We start from the raw sequence: 14,821 nt of genomic DNA, 5'->3' as shown, positions 1-14,821 counted from the left end.
TGAATTTTTCTAAAATAACCCTGACCTTGAGTTGTACATCTTCTTGAACTTTCTAGTACAGTATTGTATAGGCTATTATATTATATCATGTTAGTGCCTATTCAATTAGCATATTCAATAAGGCTACAAATAAAACATTTATCCAATTGATAGCCTGCATTTCATTACATCTGAAAGCAGGTATAGTGCCAATACCACAACTATCTAATAGGCAGAATAATTACAGTGTAAACGTGATGTTTACATGAGGATTGTTGAAAAACTTCCCTCCCCGCGATGCCTGCATCCGCCAATGACTGCAGCTAAAGGTCACCGAGAAAGCGACGTGCCAGGTATGGCTGTTGTAGACTGCGTCGGTCCGGAGGAGGGGAGCTGGAGAGGAGACTGAGTAGAGCCAAAGGAAATAAGAGATCAGACAAACACAGCAAGCAGCATGCCGTTTGGGATAGTAACGCTTTCCACTGTCCGATACCATCATCACTAAGCACTGAACAAATCTCCAAAGCGGTAAGTGCTTCGATAGGTTTTTTAATTACATTACACATTTTCATAAACGCTTTCTTGCAGCTGGGGGGAATCCAGTTCGGAGGTTCATATCGTATTGACATCTAACTGGGCGTAGGCTAGGCTATCTGCCGATCTGCCCGTCTGTCTGTCTGTCTGTCTCTCTCTCTCAGGCTGAATATATTCGATTTGATTTATGTCACAATGACAATATAACGAATATGTTGTTGTTGTCCAAATCTATTCGTCGCAGTTTTGCCCATCCGTTGAAACGACAGCAAATGCAACTCTGTGCCTATGTTCCAGTTTTGATGCGCACTCCATCCAATGGGCATGCAGTGTGTGTGATCGTCAACATGGAAATTGTAACATTAGAATAAAAACACTGGTGGGCTATGTGATTGAAAGGAACAGCATTGAATTGGCTATATATTCAATAAACAACCCAAGCAGCCTAAGGAACACCTATTCGCAAGTATTTTGTAATTAGGCTAAAACCGGTCAAAAATGTCCCGGGCGGCGCACGTATCGATGTCCCTCCCTGTTGATGCGGTGGTGGAGGCTCGGGGCTGGGTCGTTCCCAACAGTGCCGCATTTGCACGTAGAACAGTGACAGTGTCAAATAAGGTAGAAGCCTACCAACCGCGATGCCTTTGCACAATGCATCCAGGTCCCATTGATAACTGCAGTGGTGTAAAGTAACAAAGTAAAATATAGTTTGAAGTAGACTACTACTTAATTATTTTGGGGGGGATATCTATATGTTACTTGAATCCTACAACAGTGCATTCTGAAAGTTTTCAGACCCCTTGACTCTTTCCACATTTTGTTAGGTTACAGCCCTATTTTAAAAAATGTATATATTTTTACTCATCAATCTACACATAATACTCCACAATAACAAAGAAAAAACAGGTTTGCAAAAAAATGAAACATCACATTTACATAAGTATTCAGACCCTTTGCTCAGTACTTTGTTGAAGTACCTTTGGCAATGATTACATCCTTGAGTCTTCTTAGGTATGATGCTACAAGCTTGGCACATCTGTACTTGGGGAGTTTCTCCCATTCTTCTCTGCTGATCCTCTCAAGCTCTGTCAGGTTGGATGGGGAGTTTCGCTGCACAGCTATTTTCAGGTCTCTCCAGAGATGTTCGATTGGGTTCAAATCTGGACTCTGGCTGGGCCTCTCAAGGACATTCAGAGACTGGTCCCGAAGCCACTCCTGCGTTGTCTTGGCTGTGTACTTAGGGTTGTTGTCCTGTTGGAAGGTCTGAGGTCTGGGGCAGGCTTTCGTCAAGGATCTCTCTGTACTTTACACAGTTCATCTTTCCCTTGATCCTGACATCCCCACAGCATGATGCTGCCACCACAATGCTTCACTGTAGGAATGGTATTGGCCAGGTGATGAGCGGTGCCGAGTTTCCTCCAGACGTGACACTTGGCATTCAGGCCAAAGAGTTCAATATTGGTTTCATCAGACCAGAGAATCTTGTTTGTCATGGTCTGAGAGTCCTTTAGATGCCTTTTGGAAAACTACAAGCGGGCTATGTGCCTTTTACTGAGGATTGGCTTCCGTCTGGCCAATCTACTATACATGCCTGAGTGGTGGAATTCTGCAGAGATGGTTGTCCTTCTGGAAGGTTCTCCTATCTCCACAGAGGATCTCTGGAGCTTTGTCATAGTGTCCATTAGAGGTTGACCGATTATGATTTTTCAACGCCGATACCGATTATTGGAGGACCCTAAAAAAAACGATACCGATTAATCGGACAATTTAAAAAAAAATGTATTTATAATAATGACAATTACAACAATACTGAATGAACACTTATTTTAACTTAATATAATACATCAATAAAATCAATTTAGCCTCAAATAAATAATGAAACATGTTCAATTTGGTTTAAATAATGCAAAAACAATGTGTTGGAGAAGTAAAAGTGCAATATGTGCCATGTAAAAAAGCTAACATTTGAGTTCCTTGCTCAGAACATGAGAACATATGAAAGCTGGTGGTTCCTTTTAACATGAGACTTCAATATTCCAAGTTAAGAGGTTTTAGGTTGTAGTTAATATAGTATTTATAGGACTATTTCTCTCTATACCATTTGTATTTAATATACCTTTGACTATTGGATGTTCTTATAGGCACTATAGTATTGCCAGTGTAACAGTATACCTTCCGTCCCTCTCGTCGCCCCTACCTGGGCTCGAACCAGGAACATATCGACAACAGCCACACTCGAAACAGCGTTACCCATCACTCCACAAAAGCCGCGGGGGGAATAACTACTCCAAGTCTCAGAACGAGTGACGTTTGAAACGCTATTAGCGCGCACCCCGCTAACTAGATAGCCATTTCACATCGGTTACACCAGCCATTAGGCTGATAGGCTTGAAGTCATAAACAGCGCTGTGCTTGCGAAGAGCTGCTGGCAAAACGCACGAAAGTGCTGTTTGAATGAATGCTTACGAGCCTGCTGCTGCCTACCATAGCTCAGTCAGACTGCTCTATCAAATCATAGACTTAACTATAACATAACACACAGAAATACGAGCCTTTGGTCATTAATATGGTAGAATCCAGAAACTATCATTTCGAAAACAAAACGTTTATTATTTCAGTGAAATACGGAACCGTTCGGTATTTTATCTAACGGGTTAACATCCCTAAGTCTAAATATTCTTGTTACATTGCACAACCTTCAATGTTATGTCATAATTACGTACAATTCTGGCAAATGAGTTCGCAATGAGCAAGGCTGCCCAAACTGTTGCATATACCCTGACTCTGTGTGCAATGAACATAAGAGAAGTGACACAATTTCACCTGGTTAATATTGCCTGCTAACCTGGATTTCTTTTAGTTAAATATGCAGGTTTAAAAATATATACTTCTGTGTTTTGATTTTAAGAAAGGCATTCATGTTATGGTTAGGTACACATTGGAGCAACGATACGCACCGCATCGATTATATGCAATGCAGGACACGCTAGATAAACTAGTAATATCATCAACCATGTGTAGTTAACTAGTGATTATGATTGATTGATTGTTTTTATAAGATAAGTTTAATGCTAGCTTGCAACTTACCTTGGATCTACTGCATTCGCGTAACAGGCAGGCTCCTCATGGAGTGCAATGAGAGGCAGGTGGTTAGAGCGTTGGACTAGTTAACTGTAAGGTTGCAAGATCCCCCGAGCGAACAAGGTGAAAATGTGTCGTTTTGCCCCTGAACAAGGCAGATAACCCACCGTTCCTAGGCCATAATTGAAAGTAAGAATGTTTTCTTAACTGAATTGCCTAGTTAAATAAAGGTATAAACATTTATTTTTTAAATAGGCAAAACCGAAGCCCAAAAATACAGATTTCCGATTGTTATGAAAACTTGAAATCGGCCCTAATTAATCGGCCATTCCGATTAATCGGTCGACCTCTAGTGTCCATCGGGTTCTTGGTCACCTCCCTGACCAAGGCCCTTCTCACTTGATTGCTCAGTTTGGCTTGGCGGCCGGCTCTAGGATGAGTCTTGGTGGTTCCAAACGTCTTCCATTTAAGAATGATGGAAGCAACTGTTTTCTTGGGGACCTTCAATGCTGCAGTATTTTTTGGGGTACCGAAAAACCTGTTTTCGCCTTGTCATTATCGGGTATTGTGTGTAGATTGATAAAAATAAAAATAAATAATATAGAATAATGAAGTAATGTAACAAAATGTGGAATAAGTGAAGGGGTCTGAATACTTTTCGAATGCGCTGTACTTTTTATTAGGCCTTATTGTCCCTGACACCAACAGTAGGCTAGGCTACTCGATAATCGAATGCTTAGCAGGACAGGGAAGAATGGTCCAATTCATACAGTTATCAAGAGAACATCCTTGGTCATCCATACTGCCTCTGATCTGGCGAACTCACTTAACACAGATGCTTTGTTTATAAATGATGTCTGAGTGTTTGTAAATGGTCTGTTGGTCAGTGTTGGAGTGTGCCCCTGGCTATCCATTAAAAAAAAGCGAATTGTGCCGTCTGGTTTGCTTTATATAAGGAATTTGGATGGATTTATAGCTTCTACTTTTGATAATTAAAGCTACAATATATAACTTTTTGGGTGACCCCAACCAAATGCACATAGAAATATGAGTGATAGATATGTCATTCTCATTGAACGAAAGTATAAGAAGTGGTGTATCTATTTTATGCGCTCCATTTCTATGGTTCCCATTCTTAAGTTTAGTTTTTGCGTCTTTTACTTTCTGTTTTGCACACCAGCTTCAAACAGCTGAAAATAAAATATTTTTGGTTATGGAAAATATATTTCACAGCAGTTTTCATGGTCCAATGATTCTCTACTTGCTTGTTTTGCCACATAAACTGAAATTAGGCAAACTATTACAATTTTAGCAACCAGGAAATTATGGAGTTATTTCTGCATAGTGCATCTTTAAGTGTATTTAAAACCAGATAGTTTTAGATTTTTACTCAAGTAGTATTTTACTGGGTGACTTTCACTTCCACTTCAGTCATTTTCTATTAGGGTCTTTACTTTAACTCAAGGATTGACAATTGGGTACTTTTTCCACAACTGGATATCTGTCGATGGTACATTAAGTCCGTTATAAATAGAATGGAATGAGCTTCTCTCTGTTCTGTGTTCTATTTCCTCCCCATTCTAGTTTAGGTTACATAACACTCAAGGCTATTCCCCCTCCAGTGTTTCCGTATTAGGGAGGATTGTGTGAATTAGCCTCGGTACCCAACTCCCAATGGTAAAACTGTAAGAAATGACTCTTTCTAATTTCTTCCTCTAATCCCACCTGGTAAGCTTTGGGGGCAGAGATAAGCTTCTTTAGTGAGCAGGTGAGGGAGTCGTTTAGCCGTGCCTTTGTCTGCAACACTGGACTGGACTCACAGCTGGGCGCTTCTAATGATATTGATAAAGCCGCAGTAGGATTACATTTAAGGTCAAAGGTTATTGTTGACGTGCGGAAACAGATGGCACCCTATTCCCCTATTGGACCTTGTTAAAAGAAATGCACTAGGGTAGCATTTGGAACTCAGTCTAGGGCTCTATCCAGCGGATTGATATGCTACAATACCAGAGTACTTTTGGGCAGAAGTTGCTACCAGCACAGAAAATATACCACTTTACCATTATCACTTTGCCAGTGACACTTTAGTTTAATTGACTTTTACTTTAAGAATATCATAGAATTATTGCCAAACACCATGCGACAAGTAACCTCAGATGTGAGTGCTTTTCCTACTTTGATTCACAGGTCTAGGATCAGCCATCGCTTATACCCAAATCATGACCGTAATTTGAGGGGAAAGTGTTTAACTGACTTTAAATAAAGTGTCTAGGCCTAGGGGCTACTTTGTCCTACTTCTAGTTCTAAGAGGTGGTTTAGTCTGAGGGAACTTTTTGGAAGAAAATGACAGAAGCCAGAAGAAACTGTTGTTGAGGAGCTGTCATTTTTACAATAAATTGTGACTTGGTCTCTCTTTCTCTCCCTCTTTCACCTCACTCTTCACCTCTTTCATTCCTCATCTGCTCCCCCCTTTTCTCTCTCCATCTCTCTTGTTCTCCCTCTCTCTCTATCTCCTTACATTGTTCCTTGTCATGTTCTCTGAAGGAGGGTAATGATGACATCACAAATTCAGACTGATACAGTGTGATCCATCATTCCTGGCCTGACGTTGACATGGCAACAGGCAGGAAGGGTGAGTCCTTGACTTCTATGTGTGTGTTTCTGTCTGTCTGTCTGTCTGTCTGTCTGTCTGTCTGTCTGTCTGTCTGTCTGTCTGTCTGTCTGTCTGTCTGTCTGTCTGTCTGTCTGTCTGTCTGTCTGTCTGTCTAACTGATATCGCCCAAACATTAATTAATTGATCTGCCAGCGATTGTCTCTAAGTGAATGGATTTTCAATCCCTTCCCGCTGTTTGTAAAGCCCTAATGCCATGTCAGACCTAAGTTCTACTGATGGACCCAAACACTAACTCTCTCCCTCTCTCTCCTGCTCTCTGTCTCACTCTCTCTCTCATAAAAGCGCAATGAAAACTTGCAGTTGTATACAGCTGCTTAGCCATGCATGAATGATATGTGTGTGCGTGTGTTCAGTACGTGCCTGTGTGTGTATTTCTGTCCCTGACCGAGTCACGCCCTTACTGCCTCTTCCCCAGGGTCGACCTCGAAGGGAGGAAGCGTGCGTTTCCCTGACGACGAGGATGCCATGGGCTCCCCTGTTCACCGTGAGGAAAAAGCCAAGGATTCTTCCATCCCTGCTCTCCCAGAGCCTGATGGGAACTTCCTGGTTAAGGTGGGCGGGGTTTGGAATACGAATGCTCGAATTGCTTGTGCCAAGTTCAGTAGGCAAACATTGTTGAACATTGCAGATTGAAATGTTATGAATAGAGCAGACATGATTCCTTATTCTACAGGTCATAGAGCCATGTTTGTTCTCCATAACATATTTCTACAACATTATGCCCTGCTGAATGCACCCCTGATGGGTACCTACATAAGAACTACTTAACACATTTCATAAGAAGTGTGTGAGTAGTTAATAAGTGTTTATATAATTTATACTGTGTTTCTCTCTCTCTCTCTCTCTCTCTCTCTCTCTCTCTCTCTCTCACTCTCACACACTCTCTCTCTCTGTTCAGGTAGGGTTCCTGAGGAGTCTGCATCGTTATGAGATCGTCTTCACCCTCCCAGAGGTGCCTGTGCTGGGGAAAGATGTGTGCTCCCTCCCTTCCTCCTCATCACCGACTCCCAGACCCCTCCTCAAAGTCAACCGTGTCACACCCACACCAGAGGGTACGTTGGAGACCAGGGCCGTATGCATTAGGGCATGTCAAAGAAAACATTAAACCGTTTTGCAATGGAAAATGAAAATGAGTGTTTGTTATTGGAGTCCAGCTATTCCCTTCCTGTTTCAATCAGTTTTTATACTGTTCGAAGCCTATTGAATGCGACCCAGGATAGAAACTGAGATGATTGCTTCTGTGTTCCTTGTACAGGATCCAAATCGTCCAAATGGATATGAATTGAGTAAATGGATATATTGGTAAAGATGGGTGCAGTGTAGACCTGAAAGGGGCAGAAAACCACTAACAAGGCATATCTAATCTCCCATGTGCCCCTCTGCCAACAAACATATTAGCACCATAACAAGACACTGTTTCTGTCATTACTGTAACCTACTATTACAGTAACTGGTATGTTATCAAACCTGTGAAACTTGAATATCTGTCTGGATCACTGGCGAAGGTCTCTTCCTTCTTCTACCTTTTCTCCCCCTCCATCCCCTGTCCCCAATGAATACTTGTCTGGCGCAAAGGCAACAATTTCCCTACCTCTTCCCCTTTTATCACCTATTCTACATTCTTTAGATCCGCTCTCCATCCCCTGTTCCCCACCAATGCCATCCGACCCATGGAGGGTGAGGCTCTGATCGGAATTACCAGAGGAATATAACCACCACCAGACAGTCATTACCAGAGGAATATAACCACCACCAGACAGTCATTACCAGAGGAATATAACCACCACAGACAGTTATTACCAGAGGAATATAACCACCACCAGACAGTCATTACCAGAGGAATATAACCACCACCAGACAGCTATTACCAGAGGAATATAACCACCACCAGACAGTCATTACCAGAGGAATATAACCACCACCAGACAGTCATTACCAGAGGAATATAACCACCACCAGACAGCTATTACCAGAGGAATATAACCACCACCAGACAGTCATTACCAGAGCAATATAACCACCACCAGACAGTCATTACCAGAGGAATATAACCACCACCAGACAGCTATTACCAGAGGAATAAAACCACCACCAGACAGTCATTACCAGAGGAATATAACCACCACCAGACAGTTATTACCAGAGGAATAAAACCACCACCAGACAGTCATTACCAGAGGAATATAACCACCACCAGACAGTCATTACCAGAGGAATATAACCACCACCAGACAGTCATTACCAGACGAATATAACCACTAGGCAGTTATTACCAGAGGAATATAACCACCACCAGACAGTCATTACCAGAGGAATATAACCACCAACAGGCAGTCATTACCAGAGGAATATAACCATTACCAGAGGAATATAACCACCACTAGACAGTCATTACCAGAGGAATATAACCACCACCAGACAGTCATTACAAGAGGAATATAACCACTACCAGACAGTAATTACCAGAGGAATATAACCACTACCAGACAGTCATTACCAGAGGAATATAACCACCACTATACAGTTATTACCAGAGGAATATAACCACCACCAGATAGTCATTACCAGAGGAATATAACCACCACCAGACAGTCATTACCAGAGGAATATAACCACCACCAGACAGTCATTACCAGAGGAATATAACCATCACCAGACAGTCATTACCAGAGGAATATAACCACCACCAGACAGCTATTACTAGAGGAATATAACCACTATCAGACAGTTATTACCAGAGGAATGTAACCACCACCAGACAGTCATTACCAGAGGAATATAACCACCACCAGACAGTCATTACCAGAGGAATATAACCACTACCAGACAGTCATTACCAGAGGAATATAACCATCACCAGACAGTCATTACCAGAGGAATATAACCACCATCAGACAGTCATTACCAGAGGAATATAACCACCACTAGACAGTCATTACCAGAGGAATATAACCACTACCAGACAGTTATTACCAGAGGAATATAACCACCACTAGACAGTCATTACCAGAGGAATAAAACCACCACCAGACAGTTATTACCAGAGGAATATAACCACCACTAGACAGTCATTACTAGAGGAATAAAACCACCACCAGACAGTCATTACCAGAGGAATATAACCACCATCAGACAGTCATTACCAGAGGAATATAACCACCACTAGACAGTCATTACCAGAGGAATATAACCACTACCAGACAGTTATTACCAGAGGAATATAACCACCACTAGACAGTTATTACCAGAGGAATATAACCACCACCAGACAGTCATTACCAGAGGAATATAACCACTATCAGACAGTTATTACCAGAGGAATATAACCACCACCAGACAGTCATTAGCAGAGGAATATAACCACCACCAGACAGTCATTACCAGAGGAATATAACCACCAGTAGACAGTCATTACCAGAGGAATATAACCACCACTAGACAGTCATTACCAGAGGAATATAACCACCACTAGACAGTCATTACCAGAGGAATATAACCACCACTTGACAGTCATTACCAGAGGAATATAACCACCACCAGACAGTCATTACCAGAGGAATATAACCACCACAGACAGTCATTACCAGAGGAATATAACCACCACTAGACAGTCATTAGCAGAGGAATAAAACCACCACCAGACAGTCATTACCAGAGGAATATAACCACCATCAGACAGTCATTACCAGAGGAATATAACCACCACCAGACAGTCATTACCAGAGGAATATAACCACCACTAGACAGTCATTACCAGAGGAATATAACCACCACTAGACATTCATTACCAGAGGAATATAACCACTACCAGACAGTTATTACCAGAGGAATATAACCACCACTAGACAGTTATTACCAGAGGAATATAACCACCACCAGACAGTCATTACCAGAGGAATATAACCACCACTAGACAGTTATTACCAGAGGAATATAACCACCACCAGACAGTCATTACCAGAGGAATATAACCACTATCAGACAGTTATTACCAGAGGAATATAACCACCACCAGACAGTCATTAGCAGAGGAATATAACCACCACCAGACAGTCATTACCAGAGGAATATAACCACCACTAGACAGTCATTACCAGAGGAATATAACCACCACTAGACAGTCATTACCAGAGGAATATAACCACCACTAGACAGTCATTACCAGAGGAATATAACCACCACTTGACAGTCATTACCAGAGGAATATAACCACTACCAGACAGTTATTACCAGAGGAATATAACCACCACCAGACAGTCATTACCAGAGGAATATAACCACCACCAGACAGTCATTACCAGAGGAATATAACCACCACTAGACAGTCATTACCAGAGGGAAACAAAGTCCAAAGAGATCAATCCATCAGCTCTCATTTCAGCCATGAATCGATTCAGAGAGAGGAGACCAGAAGAAGAGATTATTTTGCATTGCTCCCCTCCCTCTGTTTTACACCTCTGCTACTCTCTGTTGTTATCAACTATGCATAGTCACTTTAATAACTCTACCTACATGTATGTATATATGTATGTATATATATATAAATATATATAGTCTCGCTATTGTTATTTTACTGCTGCTCTTTAGTTACTTGTTACTTTTATTTATTTTTCTTATTCCTGTATTGTTGGTTATGGGCTCATAAGTAAGCATTTCACTGTAAGGTCTACACCTGCACATGTGACCAATACAATTTTATTTGTTTCCCTGGCTTCGTCCCAAATGTCCCCTTGTCACCCCATTCCCTATACAGTGCACTGCTCTCGACCAGCGCCCATACGGCAGGCCCATAGTCCTTTGGACAGAGGTAGTACACAATATAGGGAATAGGGCACCATTTGAATTTTAGGGGGAAAGAATCTGATCTCCCCTCTGGGCTTTCAGAGTGGCTTCCTGTAAGAGAACCCTGGGTTGTGTCACGGAGAGCAGCCTATTCCATTAACTTGAAACATTGAATGTTCCCTATAGGCCCTGATCAAATTAGTGTACTATATAGGGGAATATGGTGGCATTTCAGACACAGATTTGATGGTATTTGGGGAAGCTATGGCCAGTTACATTGAAGTAAATACTGGTTATAAATACTCAATAGACTACTGTCTCTCAGTCTTACGTTACTTTTTTTCGTTTGATTACTTTTTGTCTCTGTCTTCATGTCACTCTTTCCCCGACCATTCCTGTCCTTTTATTATTGACTGTCTCCATATTTCTCTCCTTCTTTCTGTCTTTCTTTTTTCTCTCCCTTTCTTTTTCTACCTCTGTCTCCCTCCCTCCCTCTCTCCATCCATTCCCTGTCTCCCTCCCTCTCTCCATCCATTCCCTGTCTCCCTCCCTCCCTCCCTCCCTCCCTCTAGGTGGGGTGAAGGTGACGTGTGAGTACACAACCCACCAGGAGGGGGTGCTGCAGGAGGAGCTGACCCTGGTCAGTCGGGGGAAGAAGGACCAACGTCTGCGGGTCAGACTACAGGCTCGGGTTATGGGTGAGTTACTCCTGTGTGCCTGGTCATGTATGGACACAGTCATACACACAGAAACACATAAAGATCATCTGGGCAGTAATCCTGTGTTAATAGGGGAAATATCTGCAGTTAGTTACCACTTACTTATGGTATGTACAGTAAGGCACACTGCTGAGTTAAATGCTATTATGCAACAGTGTACAAAATATGGCCTGTCAGTGTTAAAGGGTGGACAGCACCCTCTGGTGGACTAAGAGGTTTCTGCAACTTCCTCTACATCACACACTAAATATGATCCTTTTACTCAGCAAAATAACAGTGACTCTTCCGCTTTCTTTCTCAATCTCCCTCCCTCCCTCTTCCCTCACTCTCCCTCCCTCCCTCCCCCTCTCTCTCCCTCCATCCCCCTATCTCTCCCTCCCTCCCCCTCTCCCTCTCTCTGTAGATCGTCACCATGGTACTCCTATGCTGCTGGAGGGGGTGCGGTGTCTGGGGGCGGAGAAAGAAAAAAGGAAATGAGCCGTCTGTCCCTTTATATCTTCCCCCTCCTATAGAGACCAGCCACCGTCCGTCCCTTTATATCTTCCCCCTCCTATAGAGACCAGCCATCGTCCGTCCCTTTATATCTTCCCCCTCCTGTAGAGACCAGCCATCGTCCATCCCTTTATATCTTCCCCCTCCTGTAGAGACCAGCCATCGTCCATCCCTTTATATCTCCCCCCTCCTGTAGAGACCAGCCATCGTCCGTCCCTTTATATCTCCCCCCTCCTGTAGAGACCAGCCATCATCCGTCCCTTTATATCTTCCCCCTCCTGTAGAGACCAGCCATCGTCCGTCCCTTTATATCTTCCCCCTCCTGTAGAGACCAGCCATCGTCCGTCCCGTTATATCTTCCCCCTCCTGTAGAGACCAGCCATCGTCCGTCCCTTTATATCTTCCCCCTCCTGTAGAGACCAGCCATCGTCCGTCCCTTTATATCTTCCCCCTGCTGTAGATACCAGCCATCGTCCGTCCCGTTATATCTTCCCCCTCCTGTAGAGACCAGCCATCGTCCGTCACTTTAGATCTTCCCCCTCCTGTAGAGACCAGCCATCGTCCGTCCCTTTAGATCTTCCCCCTCCTGTAGAGACCAGCCATCGTCTGTCCCTTTATATCTTACTCCTCCTGTAGAGACCAGCCATCGTCCGTCCCTTTATATCTTCCCCCTCCTGTAGAGACCAGCCATTGTCCGTCACTTTAGATCTTCCCCCTCCTGTAGAGACCAGCCATCGCCCGTCCCTTTACATCTTCTCCCTCCTGTAGAGACCAGCCATCGTCCGTCACTTTAGATCTTCCCCCTCCTGTAGAGACCAGCCATTGTCCGTCCCTTTATATCTTCCCCCTCCTGTAGAGACCAGCCATCGTTCGTCACTTTAGATCTTCCCCCTCCTATAGAGACCAGTCATCGTCCGTCCCTTTAGATCTTCCCCCTCCTGTAGAGACCAGCCATCGTCTGTCCCTTTATATCTTACTCCTCCTGTAGAGACCAGCCATCGTCCGTCACTTTAGATCTTTCCCTCCTGTAGAGACCAGCCATTGTCCGTCACTTTAGATCTTCCCCCTCCTGTAGAGACCAGCCATCGCCCGTCCCTTTACATCTTCTCCCTCCTGTAGAGACCAGCCATCGTCCGTCACTTTAGATCTTCCCCCTCCTGTAGAGACCAGCCATTGTCCGTCCCTTTATATCTTCCCCCTCCTGTAGAGACCAGCCATCGTTCGTCACTTTAGATCTTCCCCCTCCTATAGAGACCAGTCATCATCCGTCTCTTTATATCTCACCCCTGCTGTAGAGACCAGCCATCATCCATCCATTTATATCTTCCCACTCCCTCCTGTAGAGACCAGCTGTCGTAGTGGAACAAAACCAGCACTTACCTGCACTTAGCCACACACATGCATGCACCCGTAGTGGCACACACACACCTGAGGCTGATGGGAGGTGCTATAGGGACAGCTTAGTGTAAAGACTGGAATGGAACATGTGGAACGGTATCAAACATATAGAAACCACGTTTGACTCCGTTCCATGAATTCCATTCCAGCCATTACAATGAGCCCATCCTCCTATAGCTCCTCCCACCAGCCTCCTCTGACACACAAACACACACACAAACGTTTTTTTTGTGATTAGCCCTGTAATGAAGACCAAGGTGTCCATGATCACTTATAGTTCCCCAAATGTAAAATGACACATTCCTCAGTGAGGGAGCCAATGTGTTTCAACATCCACTGTAGGTCCATTATATAACCAGGCACTGCAGCTCCTTTGCTTCTTGTCCCTTCTGTCGTTCTGCAACAAGAGCCAAGCGTCAACCAGCCTTAAACGATCAGAAATATGATTTACATTTGAATTATGCACGTCAATATAACCTGTCATTGTATTATGATTTACACTGAGTGGACAAAACAGTAAGAACACCTTCCTAATATTGAGTTGCACCCCCCCATTCACCCTCTGAATGTCACACATACACAATCCATGTCTCAATTCTCTCAAGGCTTAAAAATCCTTCTTTAGCCCGTCTACTCCCCTTCATGTACACCGATTTGAAGTGTATTTAACAGGTGACATCAATAAGGGATCATAGATTTCACTTGGATTCACCTGGTCAGGCTGTCATGGAAAGAGAAGGTGTTCTTAATGTTTTGTCCACTCGTTGTACAGTAGGTGTTCTGTGTGAGCGCCACCTTTCACCAACTATGTAAGAGTATGCCTTTTAGTCTGTGTGTCCTGCAAAACTGTCTCTGTATTGTACTAGATTCTCCTATATCTCTGTCAGTAAATAAAATATCATGTCAACTGTTAACCTGTAGATGTACACTATTGTTTTCCAGTGTTCTGCAATTCATTGTGTCCTACAGGATCCATATCATTTTCTTTGACTCATGATAAGGTATATTATATATATATACATTGTGGTTGTTGAAGTCTAGTGGTGGTGTATAGACGACAGCCACCAGATAATGTAATGGAGATGGTGTCGGAGAGGGCAGAAACACTGGCATTGAGCCAGCACAGAACTGGTCCACTGGCTCAATTCCCAGACTCTTTGCC

The 14,821-nt window shown here is 43.3% G+C and overlaps 1 protein-coding gene across 1 annotated transcript; it reads left to right on the top strand.

The window, feature by feature from the left end:
• Positions 1–362: 362 nt before the first annotated feature.
• On the top strand, positions 363–14,573 carry LOC135561806 (adipose-secreted signaling protein-like). Its single transcript, XM_065003684.1, has 6 exons — positions 363–507; positions 6,139–6,226; positions 6,684–6,820; positions 7,167–7,320; positions 11,623–11,748; positions 12,173–14,573. Exons 2-6 carry the CDS (start codon positions 6,208–6,210, stop codon positions 12,244–12,246), a joined length of 510 nt encoding a protein of 169 aa, XP_064859756.1. The 5' UTR covers positions 363–507; positions 6,139–6,207; the 3' UTR covers positions 12,247–14,573.
• Positions 14,574–14,821: the final 248 nt, after the last annotated feature.

This window comes from Oncorhynchus nerka, linkage group LG18 (assembly GCF_034236695.1).
Source record: "Oncorhynchus nerka isolate Pitt River linkage group LG18, Oner_Uvic_2.0, whole genome shotgun sequence".
Taxonomy (NCBI): domain Eukaryota; kingdom Metazoa; phylum Chordata; class Actinopteri; order Salmoniformes; family Salmonidae; genus Oncorhynchus; species Oncorhynchus nerka.
The sequence above is the reverse complement of the archived record's forward strand: the minus strand, read 5'-3'. Positions and strand labels throughout refer to the sequence as shown.

Coding starts and splice junctions, on each gene's coding strand:
- LOC135561806 (XM_065003684.1), top strand. Junction 6,821..7,166: donor ATGGGAACTTCCTGGTTAAG/GTGGGCGGGGTT, acceptor CTCTCTGTTCAG/GTAGGGTTCCTGAGGAGTCT. Junction 7,321..11,622: donor TGTCACACCCACACCAGAGG/GTACGTTGGAGA, acceptor CCCTCCCTCTAG/GTGGGGTGAAGGTGACGTGT.